The sequence below is a fragment of the Malaclemys terrapin genome, chromosome 5 (genome assembly GCF_027887155.1).
Source record: "Malaclemys terrapin pileata isolate rMalTer1 chromosome 5, rMalTer1.hap1, whole genome shotgun sequence".
Classification (NCBI taxonomy): Eukaryota; Metazoa; Chordata; order Testudines; family Emydidae; genus Malaclemys; species Malaclemys terrapin.
This window is the reverse complement of record NC_071509.1, coordinates 75,658,818-75,676,323: the sequence shown is the minus strand read 5'-3', so window position 1 is coordinate 75,676,323 and position 17,506 is coordinate 75,658,818. Positions and strand designations below refer to the sequence as shown.

Genomic DNA, 17,506 nt, shown 5'->3' with positions numbered 1-17,506 from the left:
AACATGACTTATGGGGGAAGATTAAACAAACCCAATTTTTTCAGTCTGGAAAGGAGAAAACTGAAAGGGGACATAACAATTTTCAAGTACATAAAAGGATGTTACAAGGAGGAGGGAGAAAAATTGTTCTTAACCTCTGAGGATAGAAAAAGAAGCAATGGGCTTAAATTGCAGCAAGGGAGGTATAGGACATTAGGAAAAACTTCCTGTCAGGGTGGTTAAGCACTAGAATAAATTTCTTAGGGAGGTTGTGGAATCTCCATCATTGGAGATTTTTAAGAGCAGGTTAGACAAACACCTGTCAGGAATGGTCTAGATAATACTTAGTCCTGTCATGAGTGCAGGGGACTGGACTAGATGACCTTTCAAGGTCCCTTCCAGTCCTATGATTCTATGATTAACTTTTTCTAACCATATCTTTTCTCTGAACGCCATAACTGATTCCCTCCCCCTTTTCATTTGCAATATAGGTTTTATTTTAAATTCTTAATCTTTTGAGAAGCCCTTTTTGAAACCACATTTGGCCAACTCTTATAGCTTACACTTTTTTGTTTAGCAGTCTGTGCCATAATTGTCTCCTGGGATTTCCCAACCAACTTCCGTACTGGTGAATTTTAATATTTCTGTTCATCATACATTATTTACTAGTGTCTTAACTCCAAAAACTTGCCTTTCTGAAATATACTATGCTAATACCATTATGTTCTATTATCCCATTTCTTATTATAGTGGTGAATAAGCAGCTGTTATCACTGGTTCCAAGGTTTCCTAGGATTCTCACATTTTCAGTTGGTTTATACTTATCAGTAAGAAGTAGATCCAGTCTGACTTCACCTGTTCCTTGATTCCCTCCTTATAGATTGATAAAGTTCTTAACGTAAAGCTAAATATACACTAAGATGTTTATTTGACACAGAACTGGGTTCTGTACCCCATGAGTATGGAATCCTTTGGGTTTTTGAGCACTTTCAGGGTTGGTTCAAGGAATTTTTAGTGTTATCCACCAGTCCTGGTGGTTTGTAGCAGATGCCCACTGTAGTTTGCTGTTTGTTTGTTCGTTCATTGTATGTTCATGCCCAGTAAAGTATTCCATAACTTCATTGTCAGCTTATTTCAACATACTTCTGATAGATATGTAATGTTACTCTTGCACTTCTTTTCTTTTTGCTGTGTAGATTGTACCCAGCTCTGTTTAGATTCATTTATAAGGATCATCTTGCCTGGTTTCCATTATGCCCACTGGATTAGGGTTACCATACGTCCGGATTTTCCCGGACATGTCCGGCTTTTGGGGGCTCAAATCCCCGTCCGGGGGGAAATCCCCAAAAGCCGGGCATGTCCGGGAAAATCGGGAGGCTCGGCCGGGGCCTCTTTGTGCGGGGCCGGAGGCATGGTGCCGGGCCGGGCCGGGCCCGCGGGTCGGGGGGCCGGGCCGGGGTCGGGGGGCCGGGCCCGTGGGGCTGGGAGCCGGGCCGGGATCGGGGGGCCGGGCCCGCGGGTCGGGGGGCCGGGCCGGGCCCGCGGGTCGGGGAGCCGGGCTGGGATCGGGGGGCTGGGGGCCGGGCCGGGGTCGGGGGGCTGGGAGCCGGGCTGGGCCCGCGGGTCGGGGAGTCGGGCCGGGATCGGGGGGCCGGGCCGGGCCCGTGGGTCGGGGAGCCGGGGGCCGGGCCCGCGGGTCGGGGAGCCGGGGGGTGCGCCGGGCCGCCGGGGGTGGTCGGCCGGTGCCGGCACCCCAGGGCCCGAGCCGACCCAGGCGGGAGCCAGCCTGGGCTGAGCTGGGCTGGGCCGCGCCTCCTCCCCCCCACACCCCCCCTTACCTGCTTCAGGCTTCCCGCGAATTAAATGTTCGCGGGAAGCAGGGGAGGGGCGGAGTTGGGGCGGGGGCGTGGGCGGGGCTGGGGGCGTGGGCGGGGCCCCCGGGAGTGTCCTCCATTAGGAGGGACAAAATATGGTAACCCTACACTGGATCAGAGCCCATAATTCAGTATAATTTCTAATTGGTGCTTACTTCCAATACTCTGTATTTTCATAGATATTCAGTACATTTATTCTTTGCTTATTCCAAATCTTCTGTGCAGAACAACTCTCATCTTTGTATGCTGTGATATGCCCCATTACACTAGGCCTCTAATCAATGTCTTGCCTTTACCAATTTGTAATCATTTCTTTAGTTTAACATGTTCTGACCCATATTTCTTTTGAGAGGGTTTCTAACTCTGACTGTGAAATAGGATTTACATTTGTAAATACAGTGTGTACTGGCTCTCCCTGATATCCAGGTCATAGCCATTTTTCTATCTGATTTTGAGTGTTTTTGTATTTTTGCAGGTGTTGGTGTGTTAAACAACTTATTGTATGCAGTTGGTGGTCATGATGGTCCTTTGGTTAGAAAAAGTGTTGAAGTATATGATCCTGCCACCAATACTTGGAGGCAGGTTGCAGATATGAACATGTGCAGAAGGAATGCAGGTATATACTGTAGTTTAGAAATATTGTTCTTTAAAATGCTATTAATGTGGCTATGTATCTGTTCTATACATGCTTCTACCGCTCTTTAATATTTTCTGCTTCTTTACTAAAGCCTCAAAATGGAAGGCATGATTTCACTCTGTAAGCAAGCAAATAGGTGTGCATTTTCTGTCAACTTCTGTCTTATTGCAGCTATTTTCCTTTTTAATAGGGGTTTGTGCTGTATATGGCCTGTTGTATGTAGTTGGAGGAGATGATGGTTCCTGTAACTTGTCAACAGTGGAATATTATAACCCAACAACTGATAAATGGACAGTTGTGTCCTCTTGTATGAGTACTGGAAGGAGCTATGCAGGTAATGGGTATATGGTTTTTTAAACTGCTCATAGTTAATTTGAAAGTAGTACCTCAAGTGAGGGGTGTGACAAAACATCCAAAGAGTAAAATGTTCCAGGTAAAAATCTATTGCACCGAGAGACCTGTTTTTTAAAGTATATTTTTGTACAGTGCCTGATCCTGGTCCAGAATTAGGACTCCTAGGCACGATCATAATATAAATAATAAATATTATTTCTTAAATGAATTTAAAAGCAAAATATTGTACTAAAACTGTATGAAAAATCTGGTTGTTTTGGAGAACACACTTTATTTTCTCCTCGGTATTCACTAAGAAGTACAATTTACATTAAAGCAGCTAGAAACTTACTTTAGGGTCTGACTTTGTGGGGAGCAGGACACTCTTTAAAGGAGCCAGTCTCTGACACTCTTTAAATGAGCCTGATTATTAGATGTGCTGGCCATCAACCCATTGAAAATCAGACCCCTTTAAGGATCTTGGCTTACATTTTTGGGAAAACGAAGTGTGTAATATAAACAAGTGCAAGATAGAGATCCTATGCTACTGATAATCAAACTGAGTTGATGGCGAAAGGTTATTAGACCTTGGAAACTTTCACAACTTTGTGTTGAATAACACAGTTTGAACATTTTTGGACATTTGCCTTAAATTAATGCACATTTAGATATATATTTTTGATAGCTGTAAATCGTTGTATAAAGTCTTGTATTTCTTGTAATACTTTTGGAAGTTGTCTTTTTTGAAAAGACATGGTCAGATAACTTACACTTTAATCTTGTGATTCTCTTATTCTATAGGTGTTACAGTTATTGACAAACCATTATGAACAGCAAAAAGATTTTCAACTTAATTATGTACTAAGGGCCGGCTTCAACAAGTGTTTTTGAAGTGACTGAGAATCAAGGCACTTCTCTACTTGTAGCTGCACATTAAGTCACAGTGAAAGATGTGACGGTCTGCAATTACGTATGACAGATAATGAAGATTACTCTAGGTAGAAGCAACGTGTAGGATTATTCTGCATTGAGCAGCAGCTGACTGAATTTTTATAAATGCTGGTGGACCACAGTTTTTATTTGCAAGGCCTTCAAACAAAAAAATCACTTTCAAAAGGACCAATTCATGTCAGTTGTGACTGACAAATGGATTATTCAGTGAAGAATGATAAAGTGATGTGTATTCTGGTGAAAGTAAATTTTTGTCTTATTTTTTCCCAGAGACTAGATCCATGAACTGTAAGTCTTCAGGATGGGTATTGAATCCCACCTCAGTAGTACAAGCTGGCATGGGAGTAAACATGTTTGTTTTTATAACAGTTTTCATTACATGAATATAGTGTGCATATATATGTGTGTGTGTGTGTGTGTGTGTGTGTGAGAGTATAGGTTGCTTTCCAGTAATACTCTTCAGAACTTGATTATATTATTTATAATTGGCAAAGTACTTTGAATTATGCCAGTACTATGTTGTAAAACAGAGTTGTATTTTTTTTTATAACAATGCTTAACACTACTAAATGCCAGTTAAAGAACATGGAGAAGACACAGCATTTTTTGAATGGTATAATGCCAAAATCTTTTATTAAAAAGTTTAGTTGCCTGTATTTATGTATGATTTTTCTTTGTTTAATCTTGGTCATGTTTAGGTGAATTCCTTTATTACCTTTTTATCAAAAGGTGATTATTTGGCATGAACATAACTGCAAGTTTATAATGAATGTATGGAACTCAACTGAGCTTGCATGGTATTAAGAACTATCTGTGTGTAACTTAGCTGCTGTTAACAAATATGAAAACTTACTGTATGTGCCCATGTTTGTACAGCAACTATCCTTTTTATTCATGGATGACCTTTTAAATATGACCAAAACTATTGTAATCTTTGAGCTATTTTCTTTAAATAATAAAAGTTTGTATTTTTGTTTCATAATGTTAATGAGTTGGTTAAAACTTGTTTTGAGAAACAGAAGCTTCACAACAAATACCTTTCAGAGATCAACAAACAGTCAAAAGTTGTTTGGAAAAACGTGTATGAACCTAAATACAAGAATAAAATGAAAGTGATTTGAAGAGGGGACTGCCAGGCTGTAACTGTGCCTTTGTGGGTTACAACTGGGAATACCAAATTCAGGACAAACTGTTGAGAAATAGGGCAGACAAACTCCAAAACTCGTGGTTATTCTCCCATAAGATATACCAAACCAGCCGCAAAAGTAAACTTCTGTTTCACCACTCTAGCTAACAAGAAGTCAGAAAAGCAGTTTCCTTAGGCATTCCAGTCCTGGATTCAACACTCAGACACAAGAGTTAAAGATGAGTGGTTATTTAAAACCAATTTTTTATCAAACAAAAAGTTCTTTTGATCCCAAAGGACCAGCCACATATCCAGGTTAATATACAACTCGGATCTTACCAAATAATCACACTGTTGCCAATCCTTTAGTATCTAAAAATCTAAAGGTTTGTTTATAAAAAGAAAGAAAGAAAGGTGAGAGTTAAAATTGGTTAAAGGAATCAAATACATACAATAAATGCAAAATTCTTGGTTCAGGCTTGTAGCAGTGATGGAATAAACTGTTGGCTTAAGTCAAGTCTCCGGTTGCTTCCAAATGATTGGAAGGTCCTTAGTCCCTTGGTTAGAATGCTCCAATTAGCATAAATCCATAGTCCAGGGGTTTGAGCAAGAAATAGGCAAAATGGAGATGTTTCCAGCACCTTTTATAGCTTCTCTCAAGTGAAGGGAATCCCCATTATTCTCACTGTGGAAAATTACAGGTAAAAAATGGTGTTTGGGGTCCCAGGGACATGTCACATGCCCATGCATGATTTTGCTTAGTCATAGCAGGAAGTCCATTAAGTGTAGATAGGCATTTCCCATGATCCATTGTGAGTTAAGTGTTCCTTGATGAGCCACTTAATTTGAACAGTCCCTTCAAGATGTGCAGGCTAAATATCTTGTGGGCGTTACCCCAGGAGCAAACATTTGAAATCCAGGTATAGAGTCAATATTCATAACTTCAAATACAAAAATGAGACATGCATACTAATAGCATAATCATATTCAGCAAATCATAACCTTTCCATAGACACCTTACTTGATATTATTTATACACGATTTGTTTTAATTATATAACAATGCTAGCAACAATGAGCTACATGGTCATAGTTTAATATGATAACATTACACAGTCTCAAGAAATAGGTACTGGAATATAGCACCTTTCATTTCTAGGTTATCAATTCAAATCCACCCCAGATAAGTAGCTGAAAATTACCACCATCTGATGGCTGGTTGTTTGATAGCTCTAAGGGCTTGTCTTCACAATTAGTTGCGGCAAGCTGGGGTGCAAATCTACCCCACGCTAGCCTGCTATGGACTGTTTGTGTGGTCTTTGCAGACATGTATTAACAGTTGGGTAACATGCATTGATCTAGTCCCATTTCAAAGAGGACCAAAGTGAACCAATGAACTGTTAATACGCATCAGCAGAGTCCAAGGCAGTCTAGTGTGGGTTAGAGTCACACACCAGCGTGCTGTGAACTGAATGTTCATGTAAACAAGCCCTTAGTAAGTGGTTTCTGTCCAGTTCCTAGTGAACAAGTATCCATGTCACAAAACCACCACCAGAGTTGGAACTATGATGTGATTGGAATAACAGAGACTTGGTGGGATAACTCACATGACTAGAGTACTGTCATGGATGGATATAAAGCAGGGGTCGGCAACCTTTCAGAAGTGGTGTGCCGAGTCTTCATTTATTCACTCTAATATAAGGTTTCGTGTGCCAGTAATACATTTTAACGTTTTTAAAAGGTCTCTTTCTATAAGTCTATAATATATAACTAAACTATTGTTGATTGTAAAGTAAATAAGGTTTTTAAAATGTTTAAGAAGCTTCATTTAAAATTAAATTAAAATGCAGAGCCCCCCAGACCGGTGGCCAGGACCTGGGCAGTGTGAGTGCCACTGAAAATCAGCTTGTGTGCCGCCTTCGGCACGTGTGCCATAGGTTGCCTACCCCTGATATAAACTGTTCAGGAAGGACAGGCAGGGCAGAAAAGGTGGGAGAGTTGCATTATATGTAAGAGAGCAGTATGACTGCTCAGAGCTCTGGTATGAAACTTCGGAAAAACCTGAGTCTCTGGATTAAGTTTAGAAGTGTGAGCAACAAGGGTGATGTCGTGGTGGGAGTCTGCTATAGACCATCAGACCAGGGGGATGAGGCGAACAAGGCTATGGGGGGAGGGATAGCTCAGTGGTTTGAGCACTGGCCTGCTAAACCCAGGGTTGGGAGCTCGATCCTTGAGGGGGCCACTTAGGGATCTGGGGCAAAAAAATCTGTACTTGGTCCTGCTAGTGAAAGCAGGAGGCTGGACTCCATGACCTTCCAGGGTCCCTTCCAGTTCTATGAGATCGGTATATCTGCAATATAGGCTTTCTTCTGGCAACTAACGGAAGTTACTAGATCACAGGCCCTGGTTCTCATGGAAGACTTCAATCACCGATATCTGCTGGGACAGCAATACAGCAGTGCACAGACAATCCAGGAAGTTTTTGGAAACTTGGAAAGTTTTTGCAGTTTCCTGGTGCAAGTGCTGGAGGAACCTGTGACAGCGTACCCCATAAGGCTTCATGGGGGGGTGTTTATAAATGTATGTATGATATAACTGGAATATGTTTTGTGCTGCCTGTACCATGTAACATATCTCCGTAAAGGTTATGGTCTACTATATCTATTCATCCTATTTGTACATATGTCATTTTCTACTTGAGGTTAAGAATATGGGCTGTATGCTTGCTTGGTTTCTAAAGCCTTGGCTACACTGGCAATTCACAGCGCTGCACTTGCTGCGCTCAGGGGTGTGAAAAAACACCCCCCCTGAGCGCAGCGAGTGCAGCGCTGTAAAGCGCCAGTGTAATCAGCGCCTGCAGCGCTGCACACTTGCTCGCAGTGCTGCAAGCTATTCCCCTCGGAGAGGTGGAGTACTTGCAGCGCTGCGAGAGAGCTCTCGCAGCGCTGGCGGTGCGACTACACTTGCGCTTCACAGCGCTGCCGCGGGAGCGCTGTGAATCCATGAGTGTAGCCAAGGCCTATGTAAGCTTTGTGAGGCATTTGGTCAGCTTCTTTAGGGAGGAATTCACCAGGTTAAGTACCTGATCAGGAAACACTTTGGGAACAATGCATCTTGGAATGCTCCAATCCACATAAGTCTTCCTGGAGACATGCAAGATACCATGCGGGCAATGGCTTCGGCCTGTAAAGACTGAGTCATGCAGGGGCATGTGACTTGCCCAGGTGACTCCAGAACTCCATCTTGGAGCTGGACTTTGCATAGGAGGGAGAAGGGGGGTCTCCACCCACAAGAGAGAGTCTATTTAAACCCGTGGGAGACCCCTCCATTTTGTCTTGAGCTGGCTAAGGAAGGAGCCTCTCCACCCCCCCAGGATACTTGAAGGGAACTGGAACAAACGACAGTAACTACAGGGGGTGTGAGTGATTGCTGGACCCAGGCTAAAAGGAGATTAGCCTGTAAAAGGGAGCATTCTGGAACTGGTGAGGAACTTACCTGTATTTAGTTTGATTAGACATAGATTTGCGCATTTTATTTTATTTTGCTTGGTGACTTACTTTGTTCTGTCTGTTACTACTTGGAACCACTTAAATCCTATTTTCTGTATTTAATAAGATCACTTTTTATTTAGTAATTTACTCAGAGTATGTATTAATACCTGGGGGAGCAAACAACTGTGCATATCTCTCGACCAGTGTTATAGAGGGCGAACAATTTCTGGGTTTGCCCTGCATAAGCTTTATGCAGGGTAAAACTGATTTATTTGGGTTTAGACCCCACTGGGAGTTGGGCATCTGAGTGCTAGAGACAAGCACACTTCTGTGAGCAGTTTTCAGGTAAACTTGCAGCTTTGGGACAAGTGATTCAGACCCTGGGTCTGTGCTGCAGCAGACGGGAGTGTCTGGCTCAGCAAGACAGGGTGCTGGAGTCCTGAGCTGGCAGGGAAAACAGGAGCAGAGGTAGTCTTTTGCACATCGGGTGGCAGCTCCCAAGGAGGTTTCTGTGATCCAATCCGTCACAGAACCAACTGGGGCAGAGCTCTTCTTGACCTGCTGCTTACAAACGGTGAAGAATTAGTAGGGGAAGCAAAAGTGGATGGGAACCTGGGAGGCAGTGACCATGAGATGGTTGAGTTCAGGATCCTGACACAAGGAAGAAAGGAGAGCAGAAGAATACGGACCCTGGACTTCAGAAAAGCAGACTTTAACTCCCTCAGGGAATTGATGGGCAGGATACCCTGGGAGAATAACATGAGGGGAAAGGAGTCCAGGAGAGCAGGCTGTATTTTAAAGAATCCTTACTGAGGTTGCAGAAACAAACCATCCCGATGTGTAGAAAGAATAGTAAATATGGCAGGCCACCAGCTTGGCTTAACAGTGAAATCCTTGCTGAGTTTAAACACAAAAAAGAAGCTTACAAGAAGTGGAAGATTGGACAAATGACCAGGGAGGAGTATAAAAATATTGCTCAGGCATGCAGGAGTGAAATCTGGAAGCCCAAATCACACTTGGAGTTGCAGCTAGCCAGGGATGTTAAGAGTAACAAGAAGAGTTTCTTCAGGTATGTTAGCAACAAGAAGAAAGTCAAGGAAAGCGTGGGCCCGTTACTGAATGAGGGAGGCAACCTAGTGACAGAGGATGTGGAAAAAGCTAATGTACTCAATGCTTTTTTTGCCTCTGTCTTTACAAACAAGGTCAGCAACAAGTTCCTGGGGCCGGATGCACTGCATCCGAGGGTGCTAAAGGAGTTGGCGGATATGATTGCAGAGCCATTGGCCATTATCTTTGAAAACTCATGATGATCTGGGGAGGTCCCGGATGACTGGGAAAAGGCTAATGTAATGCCATCTTTAAAAAAGGGAAGGAGAAGGATCCGGGGAACTACAGGCCAGTCAGCCTCACCTCAGTCCCTGGAAAAATCATGGAGCAGGTCCTCAAGGAATCAATTCTGAAGCACTTAGAGGAGAGGAAAGTGATCACGAACAGTCAGCGTGGATTCACCAAGGGCAAGTCGTGCCTGACTAACCTAATTGCCTTCTATCATGAGATAACTGGCTCTGTGGATGAGGGGAAAGCAGTGGATGTGTTATTCCTTGACTTTAGCAAAGCTTTTGATATGGTCTCCCACAGTATTCTTGCCAGCAAGTTAAAGAAGTATGGGCTGGATGAATGGACTATAAGGTGGATAGAAAGCTGGCTAGATCGTCGGGCTCAATGGGTAGTGATCAATGGCTCCATGTCTGGTTGGCAGCCAGTGTCAAGCGGAGTGCCCCAGGGGTCGGTCCTGGGGCCAGTTTTGTTCAATATCTTTATTAATGATCTGGAGGATGGTGTGGACTGCACTCTCAGCAAGTTTGCAGATGACACTAAACTGGGAGGAGTAGTACATACGCTGGAGGGTAGGGATAGGATGCAAAGGGACCTAGACAAATTAGAAGATTGGGCCAAAAGAAATCTGATGAGGTTCAACAAGGACAAGTGCAGAGTCCTGCACTTAGGACGGAAGAATCCCATGCACTGCTACAGACTAGGGACCGAATGCCTAGGTAGCAGTTCTGCAGAAAAGGACCTAGGGGTTACAGTGGACGAGAAGCTGGATATGAGTCGACAATGTGCCCTTGTTGCCAAGAAGGCTAACGGCATTTTGGGCTGTATAAGTAGGGGTATTGCCAACAGCTTGAGGTATGTGATCATTCCCCTCTATTCGACATCGGTGAGGCTTCATCTGGAGTACTGTGTCCAGTTTTGGGCCCCACACTACAAGGAGGATGTGGAAAAATTGGAAAGAGTCTAGCGGATGGCAACAACAATGATTAGGGAGCTGGAGCACATGACTTATGAGGGAACTGGGATTGTTTAGTTTGCAGAAGGGAAGAATGAGGGTGGGATTTAATAGCTGCTTTCAACTACCTGAAAGGGGGTTCCAAAACGGATGGATCTAGACTGTTCTCAGTGGTACTAGATGACAGAACAAGGAGTAATGGTCTCAAGTTGCAGTGGGGGAGGTTTAGGCTGGATATTAGGAAAAACTTTTTCACTAGGAGGGTGGTGAAGCACTGGAATGGGTTACCTAGGGAGGTGGTGGAATATCCTTCCTTAGAGGTTTTTAAGGTCAGGCTTGACAAAGCCCTGGCTGGGAGGATTTAGTTGGGGATTGGTCCTGCTTTGAGCAGGGGGTTGGACTAGATGACCTCCTGAGGTCCCTGCCAACCCTCTATGATTAGGCCTGTCAGGTGGCGGGGATGTGTCTGGGGTCAGGAGGGCAGTCGGGACAGGGAGTGGGAGGGTTGGATAAGGGGGTGGGATCCTGGGGGGCAGTTAGGCGTGGGGGGTCCTGGGAGGGGGTGGTCAGGAGATGAGGAGCAGAGGGTGGTTGGATAGGGGGTGGGAGTCCTGGTGGGGGAGCTGTCGGGGTGGGGGTGTGGATAGGAGTTGGGGCAGTCAGGGGACAGGGAGCGGGGGGGGGAGGTTGGATATGAGGCAGTGGTCCCGGGAGGGGGCAGTTAGGGGACAAGGAGCAGGGGGGGTTGGATGGGTTGGGAGTTCTGAGGAGAGCAGTCAGGGGATGGGAAGTGGGAGGGGGCAGGGGCCAGGCTGTTTGGGGAGGCACAGCCTTCCCTACCTGATCCTCCATACAGTTGCACAACCCCAATGTGGCCCTCGAGCCAAAAAGTTTGCCCACCCCTGATGTAAAGCCTACCTTTCCACTCAGCATGTGCTACCAACTGCCACTATCTCAGGTAGAATCTTCCAGGTAGTTCCTTCTTGACTTCAGTCAACAAGTAGTCTTCCAACAGGTCTTATCTTAGAGCTTGGCTGTAGACAATGGATCGTGTGGTGTGTCCTGGATGGAAGCTGGAGGCATGTAGGTAAGTGTAGCGGTCAGTAGGTTTCCGGTATAGAGTGGTATTTATGTGACCATCGCTTATTAGCACAGTAGTGTCCAGGAAATGGATCGCTTGTGTGGATTGATCTAGGCTGAGGTTGATGGTGGGATGGAAATCTCCAGCGCATCATCAGAGATCTACAACCTATCCTGAAAGATGATCCTTTACTCTCACAGATCTTGGGAGACAGACCTGTCCTCGCTTACAGACAACCCCCCAACCTAAAGCAAATACTCACCAGCAACCACACATCACTGAACAAAACCACTGACCCAGGAACCTATCCTTGTAACAACGCCCGATGCCAACTCTGTCCACATATCTATTCAAGTGACACCATCATAGGACCTAATCACATCAGCCATACCATCAGGGGCTCGTTCACCTGCACATCTACCAATGTGATATATGCCATCATGTGCCAGCAATGCCCCGCTGCGATGTACATTGGCCAAACCGGACAGTCTCTACACAAAAGAATTAATGGACACAAATCTGACATCAGGAATCATAATACTCAAAAACCAGTGGGAGAACACTTTAACCTGTCTGGTCATTCAATGACAGACCTGTGGGTGGCTATATTACAACAGAAAAACTTCAAAAACAGACTCCAACGAGAGACTGCTGAGCTGGAATTGATATGCAAACTTGACACAATCAACAAAGGATTGAATAAGGACTGGGAATGGCTGAGCCATTACAAACATTGAATCTATCTCCCCTTGTAAGTATTCTCACACTTCTTATCAAACTGTCTGTACTGGGCTATCTTGATTATCACTTCAAAAGTTTTTTTTCTCTTACTTAATTGGCCTCTCAGAGTTGGTAAGACAACTCCCACCTGTTTATGCTCTCTGTATGTGTGTGTATATATATCTCCTCAATATATGTTCCATTCTATATGCATCCGAAGAAGTGTGCTGTAGTCCACGAAAGCTTATGCTCTAATAAATTTGTTAGTCTCTAAGGTGCCACAAGTACTCCTGTTCTTTTTAGTGGTTTAGGTGTTAGTTGCCAATCCCCAGCATTGGAAGAGGGAAGCTCATTTTAAATATTGTGCTTATTTGTAGTTTTGTAACTGGTAAATAGATGCCATGGTAAATAACACCTAATACTACTTCCTATATGGTGACAATTTGGAATGTAATCAGCAGAGGCAGCTAACCAGTTTTACAGGTAAGTATGTCTTGACTCTCAAAGGAGTATGATTTAAAACGTGAGAAGTAACCACCAAGGCAGAAAATCTAAGTGGTCACACCCTGTGAATAGTGTTAACTCCCTTGGCAGAAGTGTGAAACAGGCCAAGCCTATATCAAACTATCAGTCTAAATCCCCTCCTGTGTGGCCTCAGTTGCCCTAGTAAAAGGCAGGGACAGCTCTCCCCCTTCAGCTAGTGGACCCAGGTGTTTGCCTGGATAGCAGTGAGTAGAACCACATGATGACTGCTCCATGGGGGACTGAACCTGTTGGAAATATTTGAAAGAAATATTAATAGGGCCAGGTGATGGCTATAATATTAATAGGGGAGGCCAGACACTAATTTGAAGCAGAAATTACTTTATTAAACCCATAGTCCAAATGGTATTTTATACAATGGCTCTGACCTGAGGTCCCTTCCAACCCTGATATTCTATGGACAGCCTATAACAACGGTTCTCAAACTGTGGGTCGGGACCCTGCTTAATGGGGTCACCAGGGCTGGCTTAAACTTGCTGGGGACAAAGCCTGAGGGCTTCAGCCCTGGGCAGCAAGCAGTGCCGTAACAAGGGCGAGTGAGGCACTTGCCTTGGGCACACAAAGTGTGTGGGGGGGGAAGTGGTGAAGAGAAAAAAAAAAAAAGCTGTTAGCACGGAGATATTTATAACCCAGGTGATTTCCCACCTGCTCCCCCCTCCCCCCCGTGCCTCCCATAAGTGTCTCCTGTAGGGTGACCAGATGTCCCGATTTTATAGGGACAGTCCCGATTTTGGGGTCTTTTTCTTATATAGGCTCCTATTACCCCCTACCCAGTGGCTTAGCCAGCTTCCAAGAGGAGGGGGAGCAAACATAAAAAAGGCACCCCACCTTGGCTCCTCCTCTGGCCGCCCCGCCCCCCCCCCTCATGGCTCCTCCGGCCCAGTGGCCCCCCCCTGCTCACTCCTCCGGCCGCGACTGCCATGCTGCGCCCCCCCGCTCCTCCGGCCGCGCCCGCCGCCCCCCACCATGGTTGCTGGCTGCGCTGTGGGCCGCCAGCCTGCACCCCCTCTCGCTCCTCCAGCCGCTTTTGGAAAGGCAGGGGAAGCGGCTGCTTCCCCTGCACCCCCCTAGTTACGCTACTGCCCCTACCCGCTGTCCTGATTTTTCACATTTGTTGTCTGGTCACCCTAGTCTCCTGGCCCAGACTTGCTCTCCCGCCCCGAGCAGAGTCCCTGTCTTTCCCCTGCAACAACTGCTGCCGCAGGGTCCTAGTGCCCTCCACTGCCAGGGCAGACTGACTGTGAGCCTGCCCTTCCCCCTCAGACCCTTTCATTTTCCAACGGGACCCTCCAGTAGCGCAGCCCCCACCCACAGTCACCGCTCCTGCCCCATGCTGGGCAAGGAGGCAGCCCCATCCCTCACCTCCAGTGAAGCTACAGTCAGGGGCAACAGCAGGGGAGGAGGCGCATGCAGCGCCCCCTGCCACCCACCATGGGGGAGGCGAGGGTGATTCCTGGACTTGAGAGGGGCCCTAGGAGCACATGCAGTGACAGTGGTGGGGGTGAGTGTACTGCTGGGGGGGGGGGCAGGAAAGGGAGACTCCTCTCCTAGAACTTGCTGCTGCCGGCAGGGAAAGGGCTGGGGGGAGTCCTCCTCTCTGGCCCCTGTCCCAGAGCAGCATGCCTGCACCCCAAACTCATCCCCAGCCCTACTCCACCTGAGCCCACATGCCCAGTCAGAGCTTTCACCCCCACCGCACCCTCAACCTTCTGCTCGAGCACCCCAAACACCTTATCCCCAGTCCCAGCCAGAGCCCTCATCCCCCCCACGCCCCAGCCCTGAGCCCCTCCTACACTCCAAACCTCCCATTCCCAGCCCCAGCCAGAGCCCTCACCCCCACACTCCTACTCTCGCCCTGAGCCCCTCCCACACCCCAAACCTCCCATTCCCAGCCCCAGAAAGAATCCTCATCCCTACTCTCACCCTGAGCCCCTCCCACACTCCAAACCCCTTATCTGCAGCCACAACCCACAGCCCTCACCCCTGCACCCCATCCCTCTGTACCTCTCCCATCCGTAAACTCCCTCCCAAACCTGCACCCCCTCCCATCCCCAAACTCCCTCCCAGAGCCTGCACCTCAATCCCCTGCCCCAGCCTAGGGCCTGCACCCCAGATCTCCTCTGTCACCCAAACTCCCTCCCTGAGCCTTGGGCGGGGTTCTGGACACCACCAAAATTTTTACAAACCTGCCACCCCTGATCCTGCCCTGCAGACCTGAACTCCCAACATTCTCAGGACACATGCTGATCGCTAGTGGTCACTGCTGATATCCAGCACCTGCCTCTCTTAACCTGTGAGTCCCTCTCTGGACTGGAACTGGACTGGAACCAAAGGCCATCTTGGAAGCAACATTACCAGCCCAAGCAGTCAAAAATCATGATTTAGACCCCCCCAAAATCACAGGCTCCACCGCAGCCGCTTCATTCATTCTTTGGCAGTAATTCAGCAGCTAAGGTGACCAGACAGCATGTATGAAAAATCGGGACAGAGTGTGGGGGGTAATAGGTGCCCATGTAAGAAAAAGCCCCAAATATCGGGACTGTCCCTATAAAATCGAGACATCTGGTCACCCTATCGGCGGTAGGCCCTTCCCTCTGCGAGGGACTGAGGGACCCGCCGCCGAATTGCCGGCCCTGGGGGAGGGCACAATTTTATACTAGGGTTACCATATCTCATAAATAAAAAAAGAGGACCCTCCACGGGCCATGGCCCCGCCCATTTCCCCACCCCTAGCCCCGCCCCAACTCCGCCCCTTCCCCCACCCTAACTCCGCCCCCTCCTCCCTCCCACTCCCAGCCAGGGGGAAAGGGCTGCCCCAGTGCTACCAGCTTCACGGTTTGCCGGGCAGCCCCCAGACCCTGCGCCCCCGGCCGGCGCTTCCCCAGCGCAGCTGGAGCCCCAGCGCGCAGGGTCTGGAGGCTGCCCAGCAAACCGTGAAGCTGGTAGCGCTCGGGCTTTGGGCAGCCCCTATGCCTCCGGACCCTGCGCCCCCAGCCGGGCACTTCCCCTCCGGGGCTCCGGCGGCTCTGCGTAACTTACACTGTATAAGTTACACAGAGCCGAAGAGGAGCAGAGCCCCCGCAGCTGGAGGCTCTGCTCCTCTTAGGCTCTAAGAGCCGGGCTGCCCCAGCGCTACCGGCTTCGGGCAGCCCCCGTGCCTCCGGACCCTGCGCCGCCGGAGCCCGGGAGGGGAAGTGCCTGGCTGGCGGCGCAGGGTCCGGAGGCAAGGGGGCTGCCTGAAGCCGGTAGCTCTCGGGCAGCCCGGTTCTTAAACAGAGCCTCTGTGTCAGTTACACACAGCCCAGGGGGCTGGAGGCTTTGCTCCTCTTTGGCTCTGTGTAACTGACACTGGATCAGTTACACAGAGCCCCGGGGGCTGGAGGCTCCAGCCGCCCCCGCTCTGTTTAAGAGCCGGGCTGCCCGAGCGCTACCGGCTTCGGGCAGCCTCCGTGCCTCCAGATCCTGCACCCCCAGCCGGGCACTTCCCCTCCCGGGCTCCGGCGGCGCAGGGTCTGGAGGCACGGGGCTGCCCGAAGCCGGTAGCGCTCGGGCAGCCCGGCTCTTAAATAGAGCGGGGTCGGCTGGAGCCTCCAGCCGCCTGGGCTGTGTGTAACTGACACAGTGTCAGTTACACAGAGCCCCAGCCGCTGGAGGCTCTGTTTAAGAGCCGGGCTGCCCCAGAGCTACCGGCTTCGGGCAGCCCCGTGCCTGGAGACCCTGCGCCGCCGGAGCCTGGGACGGGAAGTGCCCGGCTGGGGGCGCAGGATCTGGAGGCACGGGGCTGCCCGAAGCCGGTAGCGCTTGGGCAGCCCGGCTCTTAAACAGAGCGGGGGCGGCTGGAGCCTCCAGCCCCCGGGGCTCTGTGTAACTGACCCAGTGTCAGTTACACAGAGCCGCAGCCGCTGGAGGCTCTGTTTAAGAACCGGGCTGCCCGAGCGCTACCGGCTTCGGGCAGCCCCGTGCCTCCAGACCCTGTGCCCCCAGCCGGGCACTTCCCCTCCCGGGCTCCGGCGGCGCAGGGTCTGGAGGCACGGGGCTGCCCGAAGCCGGTAGCGTTCAGGCAGCCCGGCTCTTAAACAGAGCCGCCATTTTCCCGGACATGTTCGGCTTTTTGGCAATTCCCCCCGGACGGGGGTTTGACTGCCGAAAAGCCGGACATGTCCGGGAAAAAGAGGACGTATGGTAACCCTATTTATACTCTTGCCTCAGGCACAAAAATACCTAGTTATAGCTCTGGTAGCAAGACTCAGGTCACAAGCCCCCTGTCTGGGGCTGATGCTCTTGGGTTTTGCCCCCCTTCCCCTGTAGTGGGGCTCAGGCTTTGTTCCCTCCGAGCGATGAGGCTTGGACAGGCTCAGACTTCAGCTCCCCTCCTAGGGTCGTGTAGTAATTTTGCTGGTCATACGGGGATCGTGATGCAATGACGTTTGAGAACCACTGGCCTATAAGAAAGCAGTCACTCCACCCACTCGCACCTACACG

The 17,506-nt window shown here is 48.5% G+C and overlaps 1 protein-coding gene and 1 long non-coding RNA gene across 4 annotated transcripts in view; one reads left to right on the top strand and one right to left on the bottom strand.

The window, feature by feature from the left end:
• KLHL2 (kelch like family member 2) overlaps nucleotides 1-4,756 on the top strand; it is a 122,525-nt gene extending 117,769 nt beyond the window's left edge. For all 3 annotated transcript variants that reach the window (XM_054029952.1, XM_054029951.1, XM_054029954.1), the window contains 3 exons: nucleotides 2,329-2,469; nucleotides 2,681-2,824; nucleotides 3,625-4,756. In XM_054029952.1, the coding sequence (XP_053885927.1) occupies nucleotides 2,329-2,469; nucleotides 2,681-2,824; nucleotides 3,625-3,653 (314 nt within the window). In that variant the 3' untranslated portion in view covers nucleotides 3,654-4,756. The remainder of the gene's footprint in view (nucleotides 1-2,328; nucleotides 2,470-2,680; nucleotides 2,825-3,624) is intronic.
• Nucleotides 4,557-11,691, bottom strand: LOC128838102 (uncharacterized). The gene is made up of 2 exons (XR_008445099.1): nucleotides 11,599-11,691; nucleotides 4,557-5,841 (listed from the first exon to the last, which is right to left on the bottom strand). It is a non-coding gene; the product is annotated as an uncharacterized LOC128838102 (long non-coding RNA).
• Between the last annotated feature and the right edge of the window lie 5,815 nt (nucleotides 11,692-17,506).